Source organism: Mesocricetus auratus, unplaced genomic scaffold (genome assembly GCF_017639785.1).
Source record: "Mesocricetus auratus isolate SY011 unplaced genomic scaffold, BCM_Maur_2.0 Super-Scaffold_100033, whole genome shotgun sequence".
Lineage (NCBI taxonomy): Eukaryota > Metazoa > Chordata > Mammalia > Rodentia > Cricetidae > Mesocricetus > Mesocricetus auratus.
This window is the reverse complement of record NW_024429213.1, coordinates 5117482-5144606: the sequence shown is the minus strand read 5'-3', so window position 1 is coordinate 5144606 and position 27125 is coordinate 5117482. Positions and strand designations below refer to the sequence as shown.

General features: G+C 39.6%; 1 protein-coding gene across 2 annotated transcripts in view; it reads right to left on the bottom strand.

Moving 5' to 3' along the window:
• The window catches only part of Efhc2 (EF-hand domain containing 2), a 157025-nt gene that overhangs the window by 35954 nt on the left and 93946 nt on the right, over positions 1-27125 (bottom strand). For both annotated transcript variants that reach the window (XM_040733737.1, XM_021233242.1), the window contains exon 11: positions 26598-26728. In XM_040733737.1, the coding sequence (XP_040589671.1) occupies positions 26598-26728 (131 nt within the window). The remainder of the gene's footprint in view (positions 1-26597; positions 26729-27125) is intronic.

The window sequence follows — 27125 nt, the reverse complement described above, 5'->3', positions numbered from 1 at the left end:
TCTCTAACTCATGCTAATCTTACTAGCTCAGCCTCCCAAATACTGGAATTACAGATATATGCCATCATGCCTATCTGGGCACCTGTTTCAGCTTGGAGAGGATACATGTACTCAGGAATGCAATATCTAGGCTGCATAGTTGTCAGTGTTTAACCCATTAAAGAACTGCCAATCTTTTTTCTTCACGCTCCACTTTGGTTTTGAAAAAACAAAGAAACAAATGTCTAGTTTCCACCAATGACAGGCAGCTTTCACCTAAAATTCCAGAGAACCTAAAATGAAACCTGATACCGACCATTCACCTCATTACGTTCTGTCCAGTCACCGAGGAAAAATGAAAATATACTTTAAAAACTCCCAACTGGGCAGCTCAGCAGTTAACACCATGCACTGCTCATGCAGAGGAAGCAAATGAAGTTCCTAGCACCCATAAACGGCATGTAAGTCCAACACCAGGTGGTCTGAAGCCCTCTTCTGGCCTGCATGGATACTGCACTCAAGCACACAAACCCACATAAAACCACACATAATTACAAAAATTAAAATCTTAAAAACTTCACCTACTAACTATATTCCTTTTTATCTCACCGATTAACATTAACTATTTTAAATATCCCAATGTCAAGTTATCTTTGTCTTTACTAACACTGTATTATATTCCTAGCACTAACATGTTTTATAGTTTAATATTGTGTTAATAATAGTATGATTTAGTTAATAACAGGAAGAATACTGAAGGCTGGTGGTGTCAGCACATGCCTTTAATCCCAGCACTTGTCGGGCAGATTTCTGTGAGTTTGAAGCCAGCCTGGTCTACAAAGAGAGTTCTCAGACAGCCACAAGAACTGTTACATACAGAAATTCTGTCTCAAGAAGCAGAAAGAGGGGGGGAGGGTGGGAGGGAGGGAACCGACATGATTCTTGTTTTGTAACTAACATCATAAGACTGAAGATAAGGAATGGCACACTGTTCTGTGGTAGTGCTGGAACCCTGAAGCCTGAAAGTGAAGCAGCTCGACAAGCTGTCAGTTCATTAGAGTCATCTAGTCAAGTAATAGGGAATCAAAGATTCATTTTAAAGCTTTGGGTCTCGGGACATTTTCTTACACATCAAATCATTAAAGTCTAAGCAATGCCTTTTGAATAAACTTTTAAAATATGAGTTTCAGCATAAACAAGGCCTCAAGGGCCTAAGCCTTAAGCTCTAAGGCTTACAAAACAAAACAAAACAAAAATAAAAAAATAAAAACACCTGGTTGAGCCTAAATTAAATGAAGCAGCAGTTTTGATGGCTGTTAGCACTCTTTCTCATTTCTTTCCATTTGCTATTCATCAAACAAAATGTGTTTTGCTTCCTCTAATCAGAAGTCACGCATGGCTGCTCATACCCTGCACTCTCTCAGGCTTTCTCTCATACTGGAGGGCCAAAGAAATCTCCATTTTATTGTCACTTACATCCCTGCATGGAATACTGTTGCACTGAGACACTGAAAGACAGTGGAGGGTGACAGAGGTAGTTGGTAGAAGGGGAAAGAGGTGGAAACATACATGAAAATGGGGCTTGTACAAATACATGATCAGAGATTCTGCTGTAGTTCAAAGACACTTACGAAGCTCTTTAACCTCATCAGAGAGCTAGGTCATTACATATGGCCACCTGGCTAGGCAGTAGCATCTTCACAGAATACATTTATGAATATATGCTACAAGTGGTTTCCTCAAGAGCGAGGCAACATGGTGGCCTTGCCACCGAGGCCAAAGAACTCCAGAGGAGAGTGGAAGGGAAGATGGTCACTAAGGACTGTAAGAAAATTGCCTTGGCCTGCCAAGGCCAGAACCTGTTTTGAAATGGGTATGGTGTAGTTTAGTTGGGAGGCGGGGGAAGCACAAACTGTAAAATTACTCAGACCTGCAATAAAATTTCAGTCCCAATAATTCACTAGAATATGATAAATCAATTCTCACCTCTGAACCTCAGTTTCTCTCAGGGAAACTGGGCAAGAGCACTTGTGTCAGAGAAGTTTTACTGCAGGATCCTTCCAAGATATTAGTATGACCATGCCTCTATCCTATTAAACCTTCCTAGCGCTTATCATCTCTCTCAAAGTAAGAAGCGGGAAGCTTCATAATAGCCTCAGGGGCCAAGGCGATCTGGTCCTTCCACAATGCTGCCTCTTAGAACTCATTCCCTGTGACTCAAATTCTTTCCCTTGGACCCGCTTTCCTGTGCCTCTTTCTTTGCCTCAAGGAAGCCAGGCATGGGCCTCTGCAGTTGCCATTTCTTCTAGTCATGATGCTCTTCTCCCAGAAACTTCCAACAGCTTCAACCTTGGGCATCTTCTCATCTGATCTCATGTCAACTTCTCACTAAGGCCTTCCCTGATGAACTCTGTTAAAACTTTGAATCCTCATTCCTGTTGTCTTCTGCTGGGGCCATCCATTACATCTTAGCCTATGCATTATTTTCTTAGTGACTTTGCATACCATCTAGAATGTATGGAATATAAGGGCCAGTGGCTACTTCAGTGTACTAAATCTACCATAATTTACATAGTCCCAGGTAAGTTCTAAGCCCTGAATAATAAATTGTTTGCTAAAGACAAGAAAACCTAGGATTAAATTAGCAAGCTATGAAAAGCAGTTACTATAGTGACTTGAACTCCAAATGAGAGACATTTTTAGTATTCAAAGCTTATAATGGAGATTGTTCCAACCTGTATTAAATGAGACAGGTGACTCCTCGCAAGTAAATTTGTCTTAGAGTACAGGGAACTATTTTTAATGACTCAAATCTCAGAAATTGGCTGCATAATGGCTAGGGAAAATGGTCTGCTTGTTTTAAATAGACATATTCAGAGAATAAGTATAAAGGGAGAACTAACAAGCTCCAGGTGGGCATTCTTTTATCTACTGGCTAGATCTCAAAACAGAACCAATAAGGAATTTTCAGAAATCAAATTAGATGCCCTCTTTCATTCCTTGTTGCACATAAAGACAGGCTGTCTTCATTCTGGTCAGCTGTAATTGGCAGTGGCACCCAACATCTTAGCTGTAAATTCTTCCAATTTATGTCAAGATCTTAACAGCAATAAGCACACTGAACCTTGAAATACATCCTTTTGAAACTAAAGAATCTTATGACAGTATAATTACTGCCAAATACATCTGCTTTGTAAATCTAGTTTTTGGATATATTTTCTAAAAGAGAAGTGCATCTGTATTGAAAAACATTGACCCTGATTTCTTATTCCAAATAACTGTAAGCAGCTTCTTATTTTCTCTTCATTACCATTCTCATCTTATTTCACATCAAATGCTATGGCTTTTCCTGTTTTGACATGCAGTGGAATCTACATGGTAATTTTAATTTATTTAGTTTGAAATTTACTATGTCATGGTGCACTCAACTCAAGAGCTGTTTGGGTGTAGCCAAACAAAAAGATATTTTCATGCAGTTAAGAGCAATTGCTGTACATTATTAGCAGTCTATTCTTCACAGAGGCATAATTTTAGACAGCTTTTAAAACAGGCAGGTATAATTCCACATTTGGGACAATGCACTTAAATGAACTGATGTGACAGTGATTTTTGTTGTTACTGTTTCTTCAATTGTGTGAACATTTCTGTTTTAGAAAGGCAAATGGAAATCAGTAGGGGGGCAATTAACTTGAAATGTGGGTAGAAAGGGATAAATAGGCATTTCACTTTGTAGCAAAGGTCTTCATTTCTGCTACCTCACTTTGCAGTGAGACTATGCTGTTGCTCAGTGACCATTCATCTCTAGGTAAACCCCACTTACTTGGCTTTATTTAGGGAAGGAAGAGTCTCATTGTGTAGCCCAGGCTGGTCCCCACTTCCCAGTGTTCCTGTTTCCACCTCCCAAAGTGCTGAGGTCCACCTTGACTGCTTGTGACTGGTTCTCACTTTATTGCTAGCTCTTTTAAAGGCCTTTAAAATAATCAGCATGAGTTATGTGGAAGGTTGACTCCACATAAATACCGTAGTACTGACCGATCACACATAGGCTTAATACAACATGTGTTCTATGTACTTATAAGCAACTCAGCAATTCAACCCACTCCTATCAAACAACTATGACTACTATAGTCAGAGTCTTCATTCTAAAGACTTTATCCAGTATAAAATGATATGTTTGCAATCATAAAGAATTAGGATAATATATAGAAACAAGATTTTTAAAAAGAAATCAGGGGCCGAGGTTATACTCAGTGGGGGAGCAATGTTTACTCTACCTGATGTACTCACTGAGGGAAGAAGAGGTGGAGAAAGGGATGGGGAAGAGCAAAGGAGGGAAGGACATACACACTCCTCCTCCCATTTAAATACATCCAAATAAACATGCTACACTGCTTTGCTATAAAGGGTTTTGCTTATTATTCTCTAAATAGATGTGAATATATTTTATAATCTGCTTTTGTCCTTACAACTATAACATTTCAATGTAATTAGTCTTCCCAAATCAAAATGTTATACTACAGTTCATTACTTTCTATTTCACGGCGTTATTTCAAATTTTATATAAATAATGTCATAGGGAATATTTGCCTATGTAAATATTTGTCTATATTTACAAGTGTTACTTTTAGATCATGTTTTAGAAATATAATTCATAAGCCGGGCAGTGGTGGCACACGCCTTTAATCCCAGCACCTGGGAGGCAGAGGCAGGTGGATCTCTGTGAGTTTGAAATCAACCTGGTCTACATAGCTAGTTCCAGGACAGGCTCCAAATCCACAGAGAAACCCTGTCTTGAAAAACCAAAAAAAGAAGAAAGAAATACAATTCATGTAGCAAAAGAAAGGAACATTTTTAAAGTATTTTCATATATGGTACTAAGTTATATCTATCCTATTATCAATGCATGAGCTCATAGAAATTGATATTATCCATTTTATAATAGTTTTTATTGTTTGAAATTGTAATATAATTGTATCATCCCCCCTTTCCCTTTCCTCTCTCCAACCTTTCCCATGCAATCTCCTCACTCTCAAATTCTTGGTCTCTTTTTCTTTTGTTGTTGTTACATACGGGCTAAGTAGTAGAGCAAATGAAAGGTCCTAGGCTTCAATCATAGGTTTCCCCAAATCCCAATTCAACATACAAGATACTATCATTTTAATGATGAATTGATAAATAAGCTTAAATATCTCTTATCCTATTTTTTAGAAAAATTATAGTTACTTTGGTGTGTTCTGGATGCATGTATTCTTTATTGTGTATTCATTTCATTAACAAATATTAAATACAAAACTTCATGTAACTGATAGAGACAAGAATGGAGTAGACAACTCCTAGCTCTCACACCCTGCATCCTAGAGTTGGTCACAGCCCAGAAGCAAAGCCAAGTAAAAGAAATAAAAGCAAACTGGCTACAATAAAAGCATGACCAGAAGCTCAGAGAGGGCATCCAGTATCAGATCCGACACATGTATATGCACAGGGAAATTCAGAAAGATATCACAGCAAAGGTCCTAGGGGAACAGACATGGAGGGTAAATGGCTTTGGCTGCACATGGAAGTAGAAGAGGAGACAGGAATGATGCTTGGAGGAAAAGCACAAAGAACTATATTCTCCAAGACTGAAAGAGAGCAAGAAGATGGCTTTCTCAAGAGATTCACCAGCCCCGATTCATTTACTGCTCACAGCAATCCTCTCTGTAGACTTTGAATGACTCCATCCAATAGATGAGAAACTAAAGCCCCAAGAGCTTAAGGAAGTTGTTTGAGAACACACACATAGTAGTTGGTAGAGTCAAAATTTGAACCAAGATGGTCAGAGTTCTTCAGATGATGAAGCCACAGCGGAAACAAAGCAAGAGATGAATTTAAAGAAGTGACAAGTGAGTCCCAATCAGGAAAGACATGTGATTGGACATCTCAGTTTTCTTCTGCTGATGAAAAAACTACCTTTAAGAGTACTAAACAAGACAATAATGAGAACAGAGTTAGACATCAGACCACACATGCAAGAACTATAGGAAGAAAGGCACACCATGGAGCACTGCTTGGACAGAGAGAAGAAGGTGGGAGAGAAGGGTTGAGACACATCAACTAGACCTGCATGTGTTTGGCCTAGGAAAGTTAGGGGAAGTGGAAGAAAAAACACACATGGTAATTCCTAAAGAATTCCTGATACATGTTGAATATCAATAATTGGAAAATCTCAAACCCAAAGTACCCCAAAATCCAAATTTTCATTTATTTGTTTGCTTGTTTGTTTGTTTTTTTAAGACAGGATTTCCCTATGTAGCACTGGCTGTCCTGGAACTTTCTCTGTACACCAGGCCAGCCTCAAACTCACAAAGAACAGCCTGCCTCTGCTTCCTGAGTTCTGGGTTTAAAGGTAGGCACCACCAATGTCCAGCAAAATCCAAAATTTTAACATCATCCATTCAGTGCTCAAAAAGCTATGGATTTTGAAACATTTGGATTTGGGATTTGTGGACTAGAGATGGCCAAGCAGGAAACCCTGATATAAATAACTTCAAGATCTGAAATGCTTTCTGATTCTAAGTACTTTAGGGTCAATAGGAGCTCAAGGAATTAAACGAAGAGAGATGACGGTGGCTGACTGAAGACAGGTAGAATGTGTCATGATAGTCCCAGTGGAAATCAGGGAGTTGACATTTATGATTACAACTTCTAAGATTTTTTTCTCCCTGTCACCATGTGTTGTTTTAGATTTTTATGAGTTGGCTGTTATCTCCATGTACTGCTCGTCTTTTGCGAAAGACTATAGTACTTAGTGGTTTGCTCATAAAATCTGTAGCTCTATTTGAATTTGACTATGTATTAACTTTAAATATCCTTAAAATACCACAAATTATTATTTACCTACTCATCAAAGATAAAGACAAAATAATTTTACACCCAGATAGCATGGGAGAAATTCAGCATCTCCCTATCTTTGTAATTTTTATTTGTGGCATAAACCACATAATCTACCTTTAACTGAAATATTTTAGCTCTCCACTTCCATGTATAAATATACATGTGTCTATGAGACCTATTTGAATGGTCAGTGTTGCTCCATTTAAGAGGTCCTCTCTTCTTGAGCTCTTTTCATATTTTCTATTAATGTATTAAAGTAATTTGTTACTTTGAACAATTGTCTAAGAAGTTGTTTTCAGTTTTATAGAAGTTTTGAAAGTGTTTCTTATGACCCATGTGTGAAGAAGCAACTTGTCCCCACTCTGCTTACCTCAGAGCACTGAAGATTTGATCTAGCACATCCTCGTATTACCTGCAGCCACAGCCTTCAGGTATCTAGGTCAATGGTTCTGCTGCTAGGTGCTGCTTTTACGCCTATCTTGCTTTAACGTTTGTAAGAATCTTTTCTATGTCCTTTTAAGGCCCTAACAAGGCTTAGTGATCTCTTCTCTTATATTTTGCTTGGATGGTGAGTTCTCCTTAGTTCTAGATACAATTATCACCACTACCACTTTTCAGTCTAGAAAAGGAATTCAGTTTAGAAAAGGTATGGCTCTATGGCACAGCATATTCTTAGCATATACCAAGTACTAAATTCTATCCCCAACACTCCCCTCCATAAAAAGGAAGGAGTAAAAACAAAGGTGGATGAAGGATGATTTTCCATTACTCCGTTTCCATTGGTTGCCTCTGTCTTTACCTCTATCTCTGCTTTCTTCATTGTTTCCATAGATGCAGGGTATGATTCTGAAGCTAACTCCCTGATTTACTATCGCATTTCTTCTATTGTCCAGTTTCCCATTAGCACCTCCTGTTTAGCTTTTAATTTAAGTATATGTACTTTGTAGGCTTTATATATGTCTTTTCCTTATTTTAGTCTGTTTGCTTCTCAAAATGGCTAGATCTTGCTGAGACTGTAATATATTTTATTATGAATACAAACATACACCAAATTTTCATTCAACAAGTCACTTTAGAGTCTGCATGAGAATATAATTTTCATATTTTGTTGTATGTACAACTTTACTAATAATTCTATAGAATAGTCTCGGTACTCGTGGTTCACAAAATCCCATAGGCTCTATCATAGGTAGTGTGTGTGTGTGTGTGTGTGTGTGTGTGTGTGTGTGTGTATGTGTATGTGTGTATGAGAATACACAGTTGGAGTAATTAAGGAAAGGAAGCATTCAGTCAATCCTGGCCTAAATAAATGTGCCAAGTTAGTGAGAAATTACATGTATTTCTGGAAATGAGGGAGAGAGGGACATACACTTTTAACTTGAAGACTATGAAGCCACATTTGGGCTGGAAGTTCAGAAAGGCAAGAAATAGGGTGAGTAGCAGCATAAATATGAAGAGCCTTGCCCAAATACCTTAACTACATTGGAGTCCTCAGAACTCTTAGCAGTTACACTATGTTAGAATCATGTAGCAGACTCCGGATTATCCTCATCAGATGACTAGTGATCAAAGCAACTAGGTCTCCTATACCAACATATAAATCCAAAAAGTACTAGGAACGAAAATAATCTCTATCATAGGCTAGAGAGGTGGCACACTAGTAAAGCATGCTTGCTGCTCTTGCAGAGGATCTGAGTTCAGATCCCAGCACCTACATTAGACAGCTCACAAATGCCTGTAACTCCAGATCCAAGGGATCTGATCCCCTCTTCTGGGCCTTGTGGACACCAGAACACATGTACACACACATATACAAAGGCACACATGCACACTTACATTTTTAAAAATTCCTTTCAAATTTTTATCTAAGTATCAGTAGAAACATTTCTTAAAATTTTCATCAGAGCCAGTTTTAGGGTTTGAGTCTTCTATGAAGACTCTAAGCTTCAGAGAAGATAGCACTAGGCTTCAGAATCAGTTATTTAAATCAGAAGTCACAGACAAAATGGAGACCAACCACCTACATTTTCCTGGAACTTATTTAAACTTTGCAACATTGTAAGAAATATAAGGAGTTGGCAGTAGGGTGGGGGGATGGGGGGATGGGGGGTGCGGGAGGAGGGGAGGGGAGGGAGAGGGAACTGGGATTGACATGTAAAAGAAGCTATTTAAAATTAAAATAAAAAAATTTCAAAAAAGAAAAAGAAATATAGCTAGCTGCCAGGTGGTGGCGGTGCACGCCTTTAATCCCAGCACTGGGGAAACAGAGGCAGGTGGATCTCTGTGAGGTCAAGGCCAGCCTAGTGTACAGATCAAGTTCCAGGACAGTCAGGGCTGTTACACAGAGAAGCCCTGTCTTGATTCCCCCACCCAAAATAACTTTTAGTCCTAATACCTAATAAGAACTTGTTCCTGAAGGGGGAGCTCATGGGCCCCAGACTGATAGCTGGAAAGCCAGCATAGGACTGTTCCAGATCCGCTGATCGTGGGTGTCAGTTAGGAGGCCTTGGAAATCTATGGGGCCTCTGGTAGTGGATCAGTACTTATCCCTAGTATGTGAATGGACTTTGGGAGCCCATTCCCTATGGAGGGATACTCTTTCAGGCTAGACACACAGGGGAAGGTCAAGACCCTACTCCAAATGATATGACTTGGACTTTGAAGATCCCCCATGGAAGGCTTCATCCTCTCTGGAGAGCAGAAAGGGGATAGGATCAGTAAGGGGCAAGGGAGGAGGGGAGGGAGAGGGAACTGGGATTGACATGTAAAACAAGTTTGTTTCTAATTTAAATGAAAGAAAGGAAAAAAAGAACTTGTTCCTGGCTTGTTTTCAATACACTGTACTTAAAGAGTATGTAACAAACCCTAGCATGTAACCACAAAAGGTGTCAGTCCTAAATACATCAGTTTTTAAAAGTAACAAGATATTTATATTGCAATAGCATCCTCTCTAAAGCATACATGGCTCTATACCAAACATAAAACAAATGCTTATCTATTGGGTATTTTATGACTTTACTTATAAAAAGAAATAAAGGAAGGGCTGTTGAGATGGCTCAGTGAGTAAAAAAACACTAACTCCCACAGTAGGAGAGAACCAACTCCTGAACTCCACATTCATGCCATGGCACATTTACACACACTTGTACACATGCACACATACAATAATAAACTGTTTTTTAGACAGGGTTTCACTACATATCCCTGCTTAACTTGTCTCTACTCCCTGAGTACTGGGATTAAAGGCTTGTATCACTGTGCCCAGCCACAATGATAATTTTTTATTAAAAAGAAATATAAAAGCATGGGTGAGTTAAAATACATCAAAATGGGGAATCTGGCCACAGTGACAATATTTTTTGTTAAAAAGTAAAGAAAAGTAAGCATGAGTGAATTAAAATAAAACAAAATGGGAAATCTGGTTGTCAGTCATAGCCTTAACTTCTTTCCCACTTCAGGGCCTTATTCCCAGGAGTAAGCAGCTTTGGCAAGTACTACCCCTATAGTTCTTCTCAGGCCACAGAATTTTCAGTCAGTTTCCAATTTGCATAAAGTTTATTTGTTGCAACAGTGACTGGCTATAACCATAGCTATGTGATCACAAATCTACTGCAGAGGCAAAATGAACCCACAGAGCAGCAGCAGAAGTATGTGCCTGGTAGAATGTATATGTGTATGGGTGGTGGTGATGAACCTTGTCTATAGTCAGTTCCAATTTTCCGTGACATATTTCATCATTCCACTCAATACTGCACTCTCCTTGTATCTGCACCCTTGCCTAGGTGTGCTGTCCCAACCTCTAAAGCGGCCCAATTTTGTTCCCTTACCTTGACAATGCAATTGGTCATGGGGCACATTTTGGTCAGTAGATGAATGTAGAACTCAAAGTAAACCTGAGTCTCTAAGAAGGAATCCATGTTTCTTATTCTCTGATGACATTTTTGGCATCATGACAAGAATCCATGTCCATTAACCTGCTGCTCCTCAGAGGAGAATGGCAATAAAGGGATTCAGCAGGACATGTCTACAGCCATCTTGAGCATAACTACCATGACTGCCTCTGAGCAACCCTAGTCTGTTTTCTCCACATAGTTTCCCAGAACACTATAAATAGACACAATCATTAGAGTGGTATGAGGAGCTTTATGACCCAGACAGCAGCACCACAAATATGCCTGACATCCATGACATGAGCTTGAGATAAACCAGGTGCATTCTGGTTTGCATGAATTTGCCTTTGTCCCGGCCATTATATAAGCCCCCCCCCATAACTCATAATGCAGGGCTCTACCTGTCATGCTGCTGCCCAAAACATCTTCCTGTACACAAGTCCTCCAATAAATTGCACTTGCCAATCCTGGATTTGTCTTTCCTGTTCTTCAGCCTCACAGAGTCCTGCAGTTGGTTCTCATACATTGAGATCATATGGAACAAAGTGATGTTAACTGGGCCTAGCTCAAACCACCTGATACTCAGCCAACCCACAGACCTGTGAGCTAAGAGAATATATATCTGACACAACCCTGATGTTTTGAGACTATTTGTTACACACTGGAATTGTGGCTATGAATGACGAATCTCCTACGTCTCATGCTTAGCATTCTTCACCCAAACGAAGCTGGATCTCAGGAAGTTGGGAAGCTAAGGTTATAATGCATGGTGCTGCTGGCAGAACTACTCTGACTGAACAGCATTCTAGGGAGAAACCATTGTTTTCTTCAAAGCAGTAAGATGAGAAATAGCTAATTGAAGCTCATTTTAAGGTATCTAGCAGCCAAGCTACTAAAATGGCCACTCACTTACCACCTACCTTTCTGTGAGTGCTCCGAGGAGAATGTGGTGCTTGGATTCTGCATTAGGATTCTTTTTCCTCAATCACTGATTTATTGTTGCTTTAGAAACTTCAGACATCTTGTAAGTACTCTAAATCTCCTGTTTTATATTACTTCCTAAAAAGCTCAGAACCTAACCTATGCCCCACTGGTAGTTAACAGAAGCGATTTTAGAGTCAAGATACACTCTGTGCATCAACCAGTTTCTGGATCTATTATTGTTTCCTAGGTTCAATTTTTTTCCTTCAAAAGTGTATAAAAATCTTTCTATTTTATTTCATCTCATTTTATGTATATGAATGTTTTACCTACATGTTTGTAGGTATACCATTTGTGTGCCTTGTACCTGTGGAGGACAGAAGAGAGTGTCAGATCCCCTGGAATTGGAGTTATAGTCTGCTATTAAGCTGTCATGTGGGTACTGGGAACTGAATCTGAGCCTTCTGCAAGAGCATGAAGCGTTCTTAATCCCAAAGTCATCACCCCATGCCTTTTTTATTTTTATTACTGGTTTATCTGTTTATGATATAAAATTGCCTACATATTTGTAACACACTTTAAATTAATTTTTAAAATGAAGCAAAATAAGAGCTAGAGAAATGGCTCTGTGGCTAAAAGCACTTGCTTCTGTTGTAGAGGACTCCAGTTTAGTTTCTAGCACTCATATGGTGGCTCACAACCATTCATAACTCTAGTTCCAAGGGATCTGACGCCGTCTTCTGGCCTCCATGGGTACCAGGCATGCACATGGTACACATATACATACATGCAGGTAAATACCTATCTATGTACCTAAAATAAAAATATTTCAAAAACAAGGCAAACCAAAAATAAATCTAAAAATAAATACAATAACAATAAAAAGTGGAAGGAGCATATGCTCAGGCAGCTTTACAAATCTTAGTCCCATTCTAAACAACAGCTTTCTAGAAAAGATAAAATCAAGCAAACTGATAACAGGAAAAGCAAAGGTCTCATGCTTTCTACATCTAGATTGCGATTTCCATGTGACCAGTGGAAAGGTGATGTGAATGAAACTAATGCCATTTATTGGCCTGGTGCTTAGCATACATTAATTCATGCAATGTGTCCAGTAACCTATCATTTCAAAGATGAAGAATCTAAAGCTCTATAAATAAGAACCTTAGCTAGCACGATCAAATGCTAGCATATGATGGAACTGCTGGACTCCACAGTATAAATTATAGGATTATAAATGAATGTGATCCTGTGTAGTATCCTTACCCCTGTTTTCTTCTCAGTTTTCTTACCTTCAAAATAGGTTATAATCATACCAATTTTGTTGCAGTGTTATGTGGAATAAATATACACAAAAATGGGTAAGCATTTTCTATAGTGTTTGTGTGTTAGCTATTTTTATAAGTGTTAATTAGCTACTATTAGTAGTAAGAGATAGAATGAGTTGGCCTTCAAAAAGGCCAAAATAAGGTTAGGCATAGTGGTATACACATGTAATTACAGAATTTAGAAGGCTGAGACAGGAAGATAGTAAGCTCTTGGCCAGCTTCAGCTACATAGTGAAACCTTATCTCAAAAAGAAAAGAACCATTATAAATTGGGATATACTCTATTAATATGAGTATAACAAGGGCTAAGGAGATGGCTCATTGGCTAAGGATAGTTAATATGCAAGTATGTAGGATTGAGCTCAAATCCTTAGTACCATGTAAAAAAGCCAGTCATGGCTAAAACATACTTGTAAACCCAGCCCTGGGGTGTTAAAGACATACAGATCCCAATACCTTACAGGCCAGTCAGCCTAGCCAAAATAATGAGTTTCTGGTTCAGTAAGAGGCTCTGTCTTAAGACAGAGTGAGATAGTGGAAGACACACTCCCATGGACACACATAGATATGTACTCCAAGGAGAAAACTCCAGATTTGAAGCATGAAACAAGCAGTCTAAGGCCACATATGAGGCTGAAACCTCTCAAAGACAGCACACTTAACTCCAAAACTCTCTTGTTCACCATGCAGTCTGTTATGCGTATCTCATAAACAGCCATGGTTCAGCACAACACTGTGAGGCATACCTTCACACCCAGTACTTCTGACTGCAAAATTTCCTTGCCTATAACACAGCCAGGCAGATCCTGCCCTAAGGTGGCCCTTTTACCCTAAATAGACTCTTATTTTATACCCTCAATTTTACATCATAATACTCTGTCTGAGGAACTACAAATTAGCATTCACTTGCTGTTTCAATTTTTTAAAACATAAGTTGGACTCTAATTAAAGAGGGAAGCATGGGTGGCACTAACTGGGCCATTTGCTAGTAACTATGTGACCACATAGCTGCCTTGCTCTTAAATCACAGAAACTGCATTTAGAAAACAGACCATTAGCACATTGTAATTCTGGATAAAACAGCAGTTGCACGGTTAATGATTTACCCATTCCCACAAGAACATACATAATCATGGAAAAAGGAAATAAAATAAACATAATATAAATATATGTGTCCATGTACAACCCAGCAAAAGAGCTGGTCCTTTTTCCACTCTTTAGAAACCTAAGGAAAATACTATCTGTTTTGGCACAACATTGTATGGTTTATTTATTCTAAAATGCCAAGGATTTTTTCAACCATCCCATGAAACTCAACTTGATAAGAATGGACAGTCTTTCTAAAAAGAAAGAAAAATGTCTGAGAGTGATTATGATTTTTAAATGGAGGTGCTCATTTTAATCAGGCCTATATAATTACTACCAAATCCACTTCAGCGTCCATGTTAACAATAATATGCTACTCCCTAAGAATAATGTGTCTAGTCAGTATTTTTCCACATGTGATTTTAGAGAGTATTAGAGATTGTGTGTGGTAAAAACTATAGAGTAGGCAGCAGTTCAAACCCCTAGTTGAGCTTGAAAGAAAACAGAAATCACCCTAAGTATTAAGGCAAAAGAGAATGTGACAGCCAGAGAGACAGATGTGTGCTTTACCAGGTAGCAGGTAGGGCCAGATGTAAAACCAAATGCCCTGAATATCAAGTGTGTGTTTCAATGGTCACTCAACTATGTGGGACAAGGCCTGTGGGCATGGAGAAGACCAATTTGTAACTCCAACTTATGGAATGTGTGCAGAGAGCTTGGACTGCATAGGCCCACAACTGAAGTCAAAGAAGGCCTAGAAGGATTAGTAAACTCTACCCACTGGCCTAGAAAGCTAACAGTGAAATATTCTTGGCTAAGTCTGTCCATATAAAATACATACATACACACACATATGAGTATGTATGATTCTTATATAATATATACATTTACATGTACAGAAATATGTAATCTATTAGAAATAGATGTCTTGAGGTATCTATCAGTCACAAAGAGAATGAGTTAAAAAATCGTCATTTTACAATGGAGAAATCTGCAGGCACTACTTTAATCAAGTGATCAAATTCAACATCACCAGCAGTTGACACCAGGAATCCTTGACATACCGAAAATAAGAATACTTCATTTCTGTGGTATAATCTCAGTCCAACCATGAGAAAACACCACTCTACCTAAAGTGGAGGACATTAGTGTAGCAGTCTCTTCCAAATTTAAAACCTTCCATCTTAGAGGGAAACTCATTAAGACACAGGCTATTCACAAGGAGGTAAACAGCAGGAGGTCCCAAGGAGGTGAAACATCCCACCCTGTAGGTAAGCGCCTTAAACTCAGAAAGCAAACACCAAAATGGCTTCAGAAAGTACCTGACACTGACTAGAGTCCCTCTTCAAGTTTGTATAAGCAGTAAGGACTGCTGAAAGACATTTAGTAACCCGAGCTTCTGGGAAGAAGCAGTGAACAGGTGAATTGCCTGGAAGAGGCTCAAACTAAATTGAACTACCTGTAAGTTTTATAATGTACACCAAGTTTCCAACTTTCATGGACTGTCACCATGCTGGGGTGGGCTTTAGTGACACAGCTGTCTGTGAGTCATTCCCACTCCTATAAGTAAGTCCTCACCCTAAGTTCTGTTAGTAACCCAATAAAGCTTCGACCTCAGTGGTATAACTGCACTTTGGTCTGTCATTGGTTCCCTATCTGGGGTGAGGAGACAGTTGTTCACATCGCCCCAGAAATAGAGTCACACAACATAATGTCATAAGGAACAAGGAAAAGTTGCAGAGTTGTTACAGCCTGCAGGATACCAAAAGTAAACAATGACTAAATACAGTGTAGGAGCCTGGAAAGGATCTTGGAACAGGAAAAAAGGAAGAGGGGAAAGCAGTGATCTTCAAATGAGGCTTTTGGTTTATAGTACTATCCCAAAGTTAATTTTCCTGGGTTTTGATAATTATGCCATATAAGACGTTAATATTAGGGGAAGTTGGGGAAGGGTATATGGAAGTTCTCTACAGTATTTTGAAAACATTCCTGTAAATCTACAATTAGATCAAAATATAAAGCTTTTAAAAACTACTCTTGCAGTGCCAACCCAAGCAACAAAGAACACCACAGTGTAAGAAGAAAGTGGTTTCAGATGAGCTCATAAAACATAAAAGGAAATCAACCCTCATGAGTAAGAATCAGCAGATGGATTGGAAGAATTAGTACCCCCCAAATGGGGGCCAAAAGCGGAAAGTCTAGCATGGGACCCCTAACAAACAGTATGCTTTTGAGCTTATCCAAAATGTAAGACACAGAGAAACCATAAGAAAAGCATGAGGCGGTAGAGAGACGGCTCAGGACTTGAGGGCACATGCTGCTTTTTCAGGGGATCCTGCTTTGGCTCCCAGAACTCAGTTCCAGGGGATCTGATGTAGTTTGCTGGCTTTCTTGAGCACTGCATCCATGAGGTGCACAAACATACACGCAGACAAAACAATCCACATGTAAAACCTCAAAAAACCAAAAGCATGAAGTGTCATGCAAAAGAACAGAAACATACATACATAGACTGATAATGATAACAAATAGACAACAGACAGATGAGTGAATGAATGATATATAAGGACCTAGAAAGTGCAGTCATGGAAATGGTAAAAGATTGCAGGACAATACCAAGAGTGCATCACAGAAGGAAAAACTGCATGAATAAATGCATGATCAGAGAGAAATTAAGGCAATGACAAAAGAGTGACAGCTTGAGAAGCAAAATAGAAAATAAGAGAAGCTATTTGAATAGATATATGACATGGATTAAAATTATTCTCAAACCCAAGAATTAAACATAGCTTCAAGTCAGGCAATGGGGGCATGTACTTTTATCACCAGCACTCTAGAAACAAGGGCAGGTAGATCTCTGTGAGTTCAAGGCTGGCCTGATCTGCATAATGAGTTCTAGGACAGACAGGGCTAATTGTAAGACTGTGTCTCAAAATATAAAAATAAATGTAAGTATTTATATAGGTCCAATATGTATTCTAATTAAACTACAGAAAGCTAAAGACAGATAAAGGCAACCAAAGAAGGAAAATGAACTGACAAATATCTACCTTTTACAAACTGCTCTAAGAAATCAAGAGTAGATGTTCTGAAGCTGACTTTACCAAGCTATTATACAGCACTGTCACTTGAAGTAGAAAAAAAAACTGTATAAGAAAATAAAGATACAAGCCTCTCCTTTTTGTTTCTTTGTTAAGTTTCTGCCTGGAGGTCCTATCTAGTGGTGAAAGGGGAGTGTTGAAGTCTCCTACTAGAAGTGTGTGAGATTTTATGTGTGATTTGAGCTTTAGTAATGCTTCTTTCACGAATGTGGGTGCCTTTGTATTTGGGGCATAGATGTTCAAAATTGAGACTTCATCTTGATGGACTTTTCCTTTGATGAATATTAAATGTGTGTCAAAACAGAATTCCCAAGCAGCACTGAAACAAGGTGTTTTCTAGAGTTTGTCTAGTCTAGTTCATTCCCTAGTGTTAACATACACTTGTGTTGCCTGTTTAGCTCATATTGGGTTGGATTTTCAAACTTGTACTGTATGTGGCAATGGGTAAGATGTTGTCTCTGTAATTTTCTTTTGTTCAGCTGTATTAAAAAGTATAACTGAGCGAGTACCAGGTGAGGCTCCAAAGCTGCCTCAAAAAAACAAAACAAAAAAAGGATGTTGATTCCTGATGAGATAAAGGGGGAAGAGGGAATCATAGGTTAGAAGACAGATCAGGCACCAGAGTGACCTCGAGTGATCTAAAGGGATAACACCAATTGGCAAGCTAAGCAATAGTGGAGAGACCACCTCGAATGCCCATTCCTGATAATGAACTTGATGTCTATAACCATCCGGGAGCCTCCATCCAGTGACTGATGGAAGCAGAGGCAAACACACAATTAAGCACTGAACTGAACCCAAGGAACCCAGTGACAGAGAGAGGAGTGATGAGCAAATTGGCAAAGAATGGGCTGGCAAAACCAGCAGAGACAGCTGATCTGAACAGGGGAGAGCTCTTGGACCCCAGACTGATAGTTGGGAGGCCAGCATGGGACTGATCTGGACCCCCCCAAATGTGAGTGTCAGCGAGAAGGCCTGGGCAACCTATGGAGCCCTGAGCTGTGGATCAGTGTCTATCCCTGGAATACAAACAGTCATCGTGTGCCCATAGCACAAAGAGAGATGCTCTCTCAGCCTGGACTCTTAGGGGAATGCCTGGACCCTACCCAGAGTGAAATGACAGACTCTAGATATCCCCTATGTGGAAGGAAGTGGGGATAGGGTGGGAGGCTGGGGGGGAAGGGGAGTGCGGGAGGAGGGGAGGGAGAGGGAACTGGGATTGACATGTAGAACAAGCTATTTAAAATTAAGATAAAAAATGATAAAAGAAAAACAAAAACAAAAAAGTATAATATAGTTATATAATTCATACTGTGACATGACTTAAATGAAGTTAATTAATCATTCACTACTTCACAGTTACCTGTGCACATACATGCATGTGTGTGTGTGTGTGTGTGTGTGTGTGTGTGTGTGTGTGTGTGTGTATGTGATGAGAACATTTAAAATCTCAGCAGTTTTTAAAGGGGTCAAGACCATGATGGTGAAACCCACAAAGACAGACCGGATAAGGGGGGGAGCTCTTGAATCCCAGACTGATGGATGAGAGGCCAACAGGGGACTGATGCAGACTCCATGAATGTAGTCTCAGTGAGGAGGCCACAGAAATCACTGGGGCCTTGGGTAGTAGATCAGTGTTGACCATGGTTTATGAATGAGCTTTGGGAGCCCATTCCAAATAGAGGGATGCTCTCTCAGCCTGGACACATGGGGAAGGGCCTAGGTCCTGTCCAGGATGAAATGACAGACTTTAGAGATTCCCCCCAAGGAGGGCCTCACTCTCCCTGGGGAATGATGCGGAGATTGGGTTGGGGGCTGGGGGCTGGTGGAGGGACAAGGGAGGAGGGGTGGGAGAGGGAGCTGGGACTGACATGTGAAACATTCACGTTTCTAATTTAAATAAAAACATTACAAAAATAATAAAATCTCAGCAGTTTTTAAAGAGAACAGATTATGAATCACCATGCTATACAATGGATCTCCAGAATTACTCATTCAACTAAAACTTTGAACAAAGTGTAGCCTTTTAATTAACCTTTCTGCATTTAGGGGGAATTCCCACAATATATTCCCAGCAATGGGCAACACGCAAGTCAGAGCTCAGTTTTCCAGCCTTCTGAGCAATTAGAGATATGCAGGTGACCCACATTCTACCAACCAAGACTCTTAAAAGTATTTGCTGCAGAGTAACATGAGAGGCCAGCTCAGTGAAAGCCACACTTGATGTTAGACGGGGCTGATTCTTGGAACTGGCGAAGAACTGAAGGTAGTGTGGCACAATCTACTTCTTGGCAGGAACTCGAAGTGTGGCAATGACTTGTGGGTGGTGTCAGTAGTAACAGAGGTCATTTTCCCATCAGACAAGTTCTAAAGCTTAGTACTGGGCACTGTTCCTAAAATTTAGCGCCAAGCTTGTTTCTCCAGCCTTTCTGAAGATATTATGAACCACCCAGGATCTTTTTTTAATAAAATCTCTTTCTGTTTAACTGGCCAGAGAGGAGTTTGTTTCATAAAAATAAACCCTCCCCAATACAAACAATACTATCAGGCAATGACAGAATTAAATCAAAGATCTTCAACTTTTCATTTCCCAGGCCAGCATTCTTTCTACCCTGTTACACTTACATTTAATACTTTCAGGAAGGTTTGAATGCTATTTTCAAAAATGCATGGGAGGTCCTCATCTTAAAGATATGCTATAAATTAAGGACAAACTACCTAATTCAAAACAGCTAGTGTTTACATGCACAGAGTAGTGGCTTCCTTAAAAGATATCAATTCACAATAAAAAATCAAGAGCAAGTAGCTGGTCATAGTGGCACATGTCCGTTATCTTGGCCCTTGGGGGCAGAGCAGGGCAGAAAGATCATGAAGCCAAGGCTTACCCTGAGTTCCACAGAAAGACCATATCTCAAAGGGGAAAAGAGTGATGCTCAAGGGATAAGAGTGCTTTCTATGCATGCATAAGGACCTGAGTTCAAATTCCCAGTGCCTATCAAAAATGCCAGATGTAGCTGCTCCCATGCCCATAACTCCAGTTCTGTGGAAGGTAGAGACCAGAGGATTTTGCAACTTGCTGTCTTCCAGCCTAGCTCCAGGTTCAGTAAAAGAATCTCCCCCCAAAAAACAAATTTTAAATAAATAAATACATAAATAAATAAGGAGGGGAGGTGTTAGAGGAGGCCATCCAATGTTGTCTTCTGGTTTTTGCACACAAAAGGGCATGCACACATGCACATGTGCTCAAGTACCACACACACCATTTAAACACAACACACACACATCCCAAAGCAACAAAACAAACCAAAACTAATGTAATCAAATTAGTCCAAATAAAAATAGAGCAAAAGCAAATAAAGGGAGAGATAACTGTCTTAGAAAATCAGGATGAAGTCATTGCCAGTCTCAAAGCACTGCATTTACAATCCATTTCCTTGAAGTGAAAGACATTACAAGAGGAGACTATAATAATGAACTAGGCCCTCTGAATGTGGGTGACAGTTAGGTGGCTTGGGTAGTTTGTGGGGTCACTAGCAGAGAAACCAGTATTTATCCCTAGTGTATGAACTGGCTTTTTGGAGCCCATTCCTTATGGGCTCAGTCTAGATACAAGGGGGCGGGTCTTGGTCCTGCCTCAAGTGACAGACTTTGATGATCCCCCATGGGAGATCTCACCCTCTCTGAGGAGTGGATGGGAGATGGGGTGGAGAGAAGGTGGGGAGGGAATGGGAAAACAGGAGGGAGAGGGAACTGGGATTTGTATGTAAAATAAGTTTGTTTTAAAAAGAAAAAGGAGAAATAATGTTCCCATCTTACATTCACAAATGATGTTGTTCATTGTTTTCTACCTTCATGGACTCACGATTTTCTAAAATTTCCATTTCAACCTCATTTAAGAATGTTTTGAATGAGGCCATCATGAATAAAAGGACAGTTTACTGAAATACCAAAAACATTATACAGTTTATGGATTACTGCCACTATCAGAACAACAGGTTGCAATTATGAGAATGAAGGTTTTCACTGTGTTGAATACCCATCATGCAATAGTTGGTGTTCTACAATAAGGACTTTACAAGCAGCAACAAATCTATCACTAATCACAAGTGGGTACTGATATACCTATTTTAGAGATGAAAAAATATTCAGTAATGTACTCAAGGCCACCAGACTTGTAAATTAAAGAGCTTAGATTTGGATCTGGGTCTGCCAACTCCAAAATCAGCGGTCTCATCTATTTATAGCACACTACCTCCTGCAGGATAAATTATAGTTTTATAAGTGAGAACATTTACTCAAGGCTCTAAATCTCAGAAGAATTTTATTATACAGTGTTCCACAAAAGAACTATTGGCCTTTCAATCAACAGCAGGAATCTAAGGGAGGGAGAGCAGTGGAATAATTTACTGTATTTTTTTGAGGCCTCATATGCCAGTTTCTAAAGGGATCTGGAAAGACACGGGAGGAACTGGCATAGACCCTGCACTTTGAGAGCTTTCATGTAAGTAGTAAGAAAACAGTAGCATGCACACTATCAGAAATCTATACAGCTACAAAGGATCAGGTGTCATGTCATCTCCAATGGCTAGCACAAGACTCAGAGAAGTGACCAGGACAGATGAGCTGTACCTTCCCTGGTTCAAAGCTCTTACATGTGCTGCCATCTGTGCTTGGGAGTATTAAGGCCACTCTGAAAGGGTTCACCCTGCTTGCGTTCTTAAGTACATGAAATCCTATGCCTGCTAAGCCTAGATCTGGCTCTACTTCCTGCTGGTATTTGTGCCCCCTCTAAGAATAGCTCTCTGTACTCTCTCTGGCTACAATCAGTAGCTCTTACAAGTGATTCTCTCAGAGAAAAAGGATCACAGAGAAATAGGTCAAGTGTAGAGGCAAAATTGATGATTTCCATAGGAAAAAAGAGAAATTTCTACCACTTTAAGGAGAGAGAGTGAGAGAGAGAGAGAGAGAGAGAGAGAGAACACCATGAGTCACACATATACTGCACATACATACATGCAGGCAAAATACCTGTACATGTAAAATAAACTAAATTCAAAAGAAAAATATTTAAAAGAGAATTATTACCTATGACTTCTTGACCTGTACCCACATGCCATCACATACATACTGAGACAAATTTTCAAGGAGGCCTCAAACTGAGTCTACAATCAACCATGGTGCAGGGTATACTTTATTAGCTCCTTAACCCAAGGTGTTCTTGGGAAGAAGAAAAGAAACTTAGACAACATAACAGGTATGGGCTCTAAGGTCCCAAGTACATAGCAGGTAGGCATATATGCCAGAGTACTGGGGGCACATATGTGAAGCCTAGAAGTCTCTACTCTGTTCTACCATTTCCATGCATGAGCCAGATAAGAGAACATTTGACAAATTCATTATAAACCTACAATGTAAGAGTTTCAGAATGTCAAAGCACAGAAAGAGCCTTAGAGACTAAAGTATGGATATAAGCAGAGGTATAAGGAGGTTGCTTCTCTGGTGAGGGCTAGGACTAGCTTTCCCTGTCTTCAAAAAGCTGGAGACAGATGGCCCTTCCATGATGTCACTTATTTATCTGTCTTCAGCAAGCTTTAGGCTTAACCTTGATAGAGAAATGGAATCACTCATTAAAGTATTCAGCAAACATTTGTGGAGGGAGGAAAGTCAATAAGGAACAACAGGGACCTACCTCCCAGTATAAAGTAAATTGAAAACATTTCAGCACACCTATTAGCCCACAGTAAGTACTCAGTAAGTAGTGGCTTCTAGAGAAGTTTATGCTAACAAGTTGGAAATAAAGTGGTAAGCAAGGAACAGTCTGTAACCAAACTCATATGACACAATGAGTGGCTAGGATTTGTCCCAGACACAATAGGGAGTTCAGCAGGCTTTAAAGGGAGGAACAATCTCATTAGATTTTAAGAGAATCACTCAGGAAAACTTCACAGGATGAAACTTTTAAATGGAAGATCACTCCTCATTAGTATAGTGGTGAAAAAAAATGGAAGATCACGTTCTCAGTTCTCCAAACTTCAGGATGATGGAGGAAAGCTTAACAGCAATGGTGGGATTTCAGATAGATAGTAGGGCACCTTTCTAGAGGTGAGAAATGCAATCTCAAAGATAGGTGGGAAACACATGGATTAGATGGAGAAATTACACAAGAAGGCAGGTAGGTCCCTCCCTAGTCCTAAAACACATAAGTCCTCAGGTGCAATTTAACTGGAGAAAAATAATGAGGTCAAGGTGTTTTAGTGACGTAGTGGTTAGGAATGCTTACTGCTGTTATAGAAGACCTGGGTTCAGTTCCCAGTAACCACAAGCCAGCTTACAACTACCTGTAGGTACAGTTCTATGGGAAGCCCTCTTCTGGCTTCCACAAGCTCCTACATTCACATGGTACATATAAACTCATACAAACATGTGCGCGCGTGCGTGCACACACACACACACACACACACACACACACACACACACACAGAGTGATATTTAAGAAAGGTATCTGCAGCTGTCTAAGGGGCATCCAATAGGGAGAGGGTCCAAAGATACTATTTCCAGGTCTCTATACTTCAAGAGAACAATAAGTTTGAGGAATTAATATAGAGATGTGAGCTGAAACGTCTATATGTCAGAACCTAAAAGGCAGCCACTTACCATTTATGAACTCATTATTATCTGCTCAACAAATGACATGGCTAAAATAGAAGGCAAGAAAGCAAATGTCCTATTCTCCATGAGGTTAACTAAAAGAGAGAGGATCCTGAATACATACAAATACATACACACATAAAAAAAACTAGCTAGTAAAAGCATGAAGCAAAACAATAAATTAAGATGTGATATGAAAATGACTGGCTATGGAGTTTCTTTGTTATTGCCCAGGCCAAGATGTGGGAAGCAAAAGAATAGACTGATAAAGACGTACAGAGACCAAGTACTGATAGCCAATTACTGTAACCCAAGGAATGATGGAGACTTCCCAGCTCATGAACTCAGTGTCTAGTATAAAGATACAACATGTACCAGAACATCTTGACTCCCAGTCTATACTTAATTTGGAAACTGTCATTGGTTAGATGCAATTTTTTTCCATGTTGGAAGTTTGGTCCTTTTCCAAGTGCAGTGATGTGAGAGGTAATAAGAATCTTTAAGAGATGAGGCCTAATAGGAGGTGGTTAGGTCATTGATGATACTGTCTGAGGAAGAGATGAATATGGTTTTCACAGATTTCTCATGAGCTCTTTTAAGGGGGTTGTTTCTTACAAAGAAGACCAGCTTCTCTATTGTCTTACATGCATCCCTACCACAATGCCCTCCGACACATCAAAGAGTAAAGCTGATACTGAGGCTGTGACCTTGAACCTCAAAAATGGGGAGCTAAATTTCTTTTCTTCATATATTACTCAGCATCAGGTATGACGCTGTAGCGATGGAAAAGTGACAAATATAAGGATCATGCAGCAGCCTCCAAACTAGAGCATGCAGAAATAATCCTAGTGGCTCATTTGATTCAGTGACTATGTCCACATTCAGCTTAGAACTAGAAGCCCAGAGATACTGCAGTGTACAAGATCTTCAAGGTTTTCAAGGTTCTTACACTTAGAAAGTTTACATTTTCTATTAGAGGAAAAAAACACCCAAGTACACACACATCATCACTCCTCCAAGTAAACAAGTCTCTAAGTAAAACAATTACAAACTGTGTTAATATGCTGCGAAGAAATATAAACAAAGGTCTAAGAATAACAGGGAGTATTTACTTAGGGTTGTCAGACAGAAACAAATACTCCGGTAATAAAATGTCCTAGAATTTTCCCTGGAAGGGATAGTGGTAAGGGCCTTCCAGGCAGAGAGAACTGTGTGTATAGGCTTGGAAGCATGGAAGAGCTTGATGTGTTTGTAAAACTGAAAGGTATGTAGTGGGGCCAAAAGACAGGGCTAGAGAGAAAGAAGTGATGGAGTGGAAATAGAAACACTCCCATCACTCAAGGCCCTGTTGGCTACAATCAAGGCAAGCCACTGGTGAAGATTTTCCAGTCCAGTGGTACCTGAGGCTGGGTTTCATGATATGGAATTTCTGGGACACAGAGGTTGGTTTCATGTTTGTTTGTTTGTTTGTTTTCTGTAAGCCCACACACAGTGCCTGGTGGTCATCTTCTAGTCATACAGTGTGATGTGTCTTTATTACATCTACAATTAAGGTGAGGCCTCCATTTGCAGACCAATTTTTCTTCCTTGGATATCATCCCTGGTCAAAGTGCTTCCCAAAAGGCCCTGTAAAATTGCTATCATATTTCCAATAGTCTTTGTGAGAGTGCTGGGATGACCAATGCTTTTGCAAAAGGACACAAAATAATAAAACAAAACCACTCCCTCACTTATGATGGAAATTTCTTGGTTCCTCCCCCAGTAGTTCCTGTTAGTTCATGGTCTGAGTAATTATCTTTGCTGTTTACCCTGTCTCCACTTCTATTCCAGAACATCACAAACATATGTACATGATGATGCATAATAACAAAGAACTGTAAATTCTTACTGGTCCCAGAAATTTGGCAATTCTAAACAATAAAAGTACATCTTCCGTCAGCTCCTCTCAAAAAGAACACTTTGAAGACACAAAAGAGCTTCACTGTAACAAAATGATCTCCTGGAAAACATGAGGCCTCATTATGGGCTCCAGGCTACCAGCTAGGGATGCCAACAGGCAACTGTAAATACAAATTTGGAAAGTCACCATTGCCACTTTACTCGAGCTCCCATCTTCATTTCCCAACCTACACCTCAACTGCATCAAGCCCAATATACTATATAGCTTTTAGCCACTATTCTTTTCAGAAGCCAGAATTCTCAGGCTAAAGAGAAAGTTCCCTTTGTCCTTCATCCCCCTAAATACTACGCTCACTGCATTTTTAAGCAAAAGGGTCTCTCAATTGTACTAGACCTTGAACTCGAATTTCCCTGTTTCTGTTCTTTAGGAATTTGCCTAGGTCAACTGCTGAGAAGTCCCAGAATTTAGCTTTACCTTTGAGAAAAATATTGCTCATGATTTCATATGATGCTTCTCACTATTTATATAACATAATGGGAAAACTGAGAATTGAGACAAAGTCTTTGATTCCTTTCTTTTGCCTTTCAGAGTGCAGATGCACACGAACATACAGACACACTGAAGTATACATATGACCTTTTCTCTGATTATCAGAAATTGGCTTTTGTCTCCATTCTTACCTCTAAACATCGTATTACATAAAATTTATTAGAACATCATAGCCAAACCTTGAATACAAAGTAGAACAAAGGCAAAGAAATGCCAATTCCTAATAATATTCATGTAACCAACTGATTGAGAAGTACTAGGAATGAGATGGTTTTTTCTATTCTTTGGGAAAACAGATTAATGCCAGAAGAATATGGCTTACCTGAATGTATTATAAGGTACCACCTTTGTGTGATTAGGGTCAGCAGCTGAAAATACCTGGGTGATCTCTCTTAATTTAGATTTTTCTTGTTGCAGCTTTTGTACGGCAAGTTCCAAGTTGCTATATGGAAACTTGAAGGAGTAAAAACAAGACATATGCATGAGACTTCAGGAGGACATCATCATCATCATCACCATCATCGTCATTCTTATTATCAGTTCTTTGAGAATTTCATAGACTGTGGTTTAATCACATTCACCTCTTCCCCAATTCTTCTTAAGTTCTCCTGTCTTCCCTACTTACCCAACTGTGTTCTTTTTCTTTTTGTTAACCCATTAAGACCAACTGGTGAGTCGGATGTGTGGCTTTACACTGGAGTGTGGTTGACTTACCTAGAGACTACGCTCTTAAAGAAAACTGGTTCTCCTTCTCTTAGCAGCTAACAATTATCAATAGCTCCAGGGCTAGTGCTGGGATTTCATGCCCAACTCTACCTTCCGTGCTGGAATTTGGTCTGCCTTGGGCTTG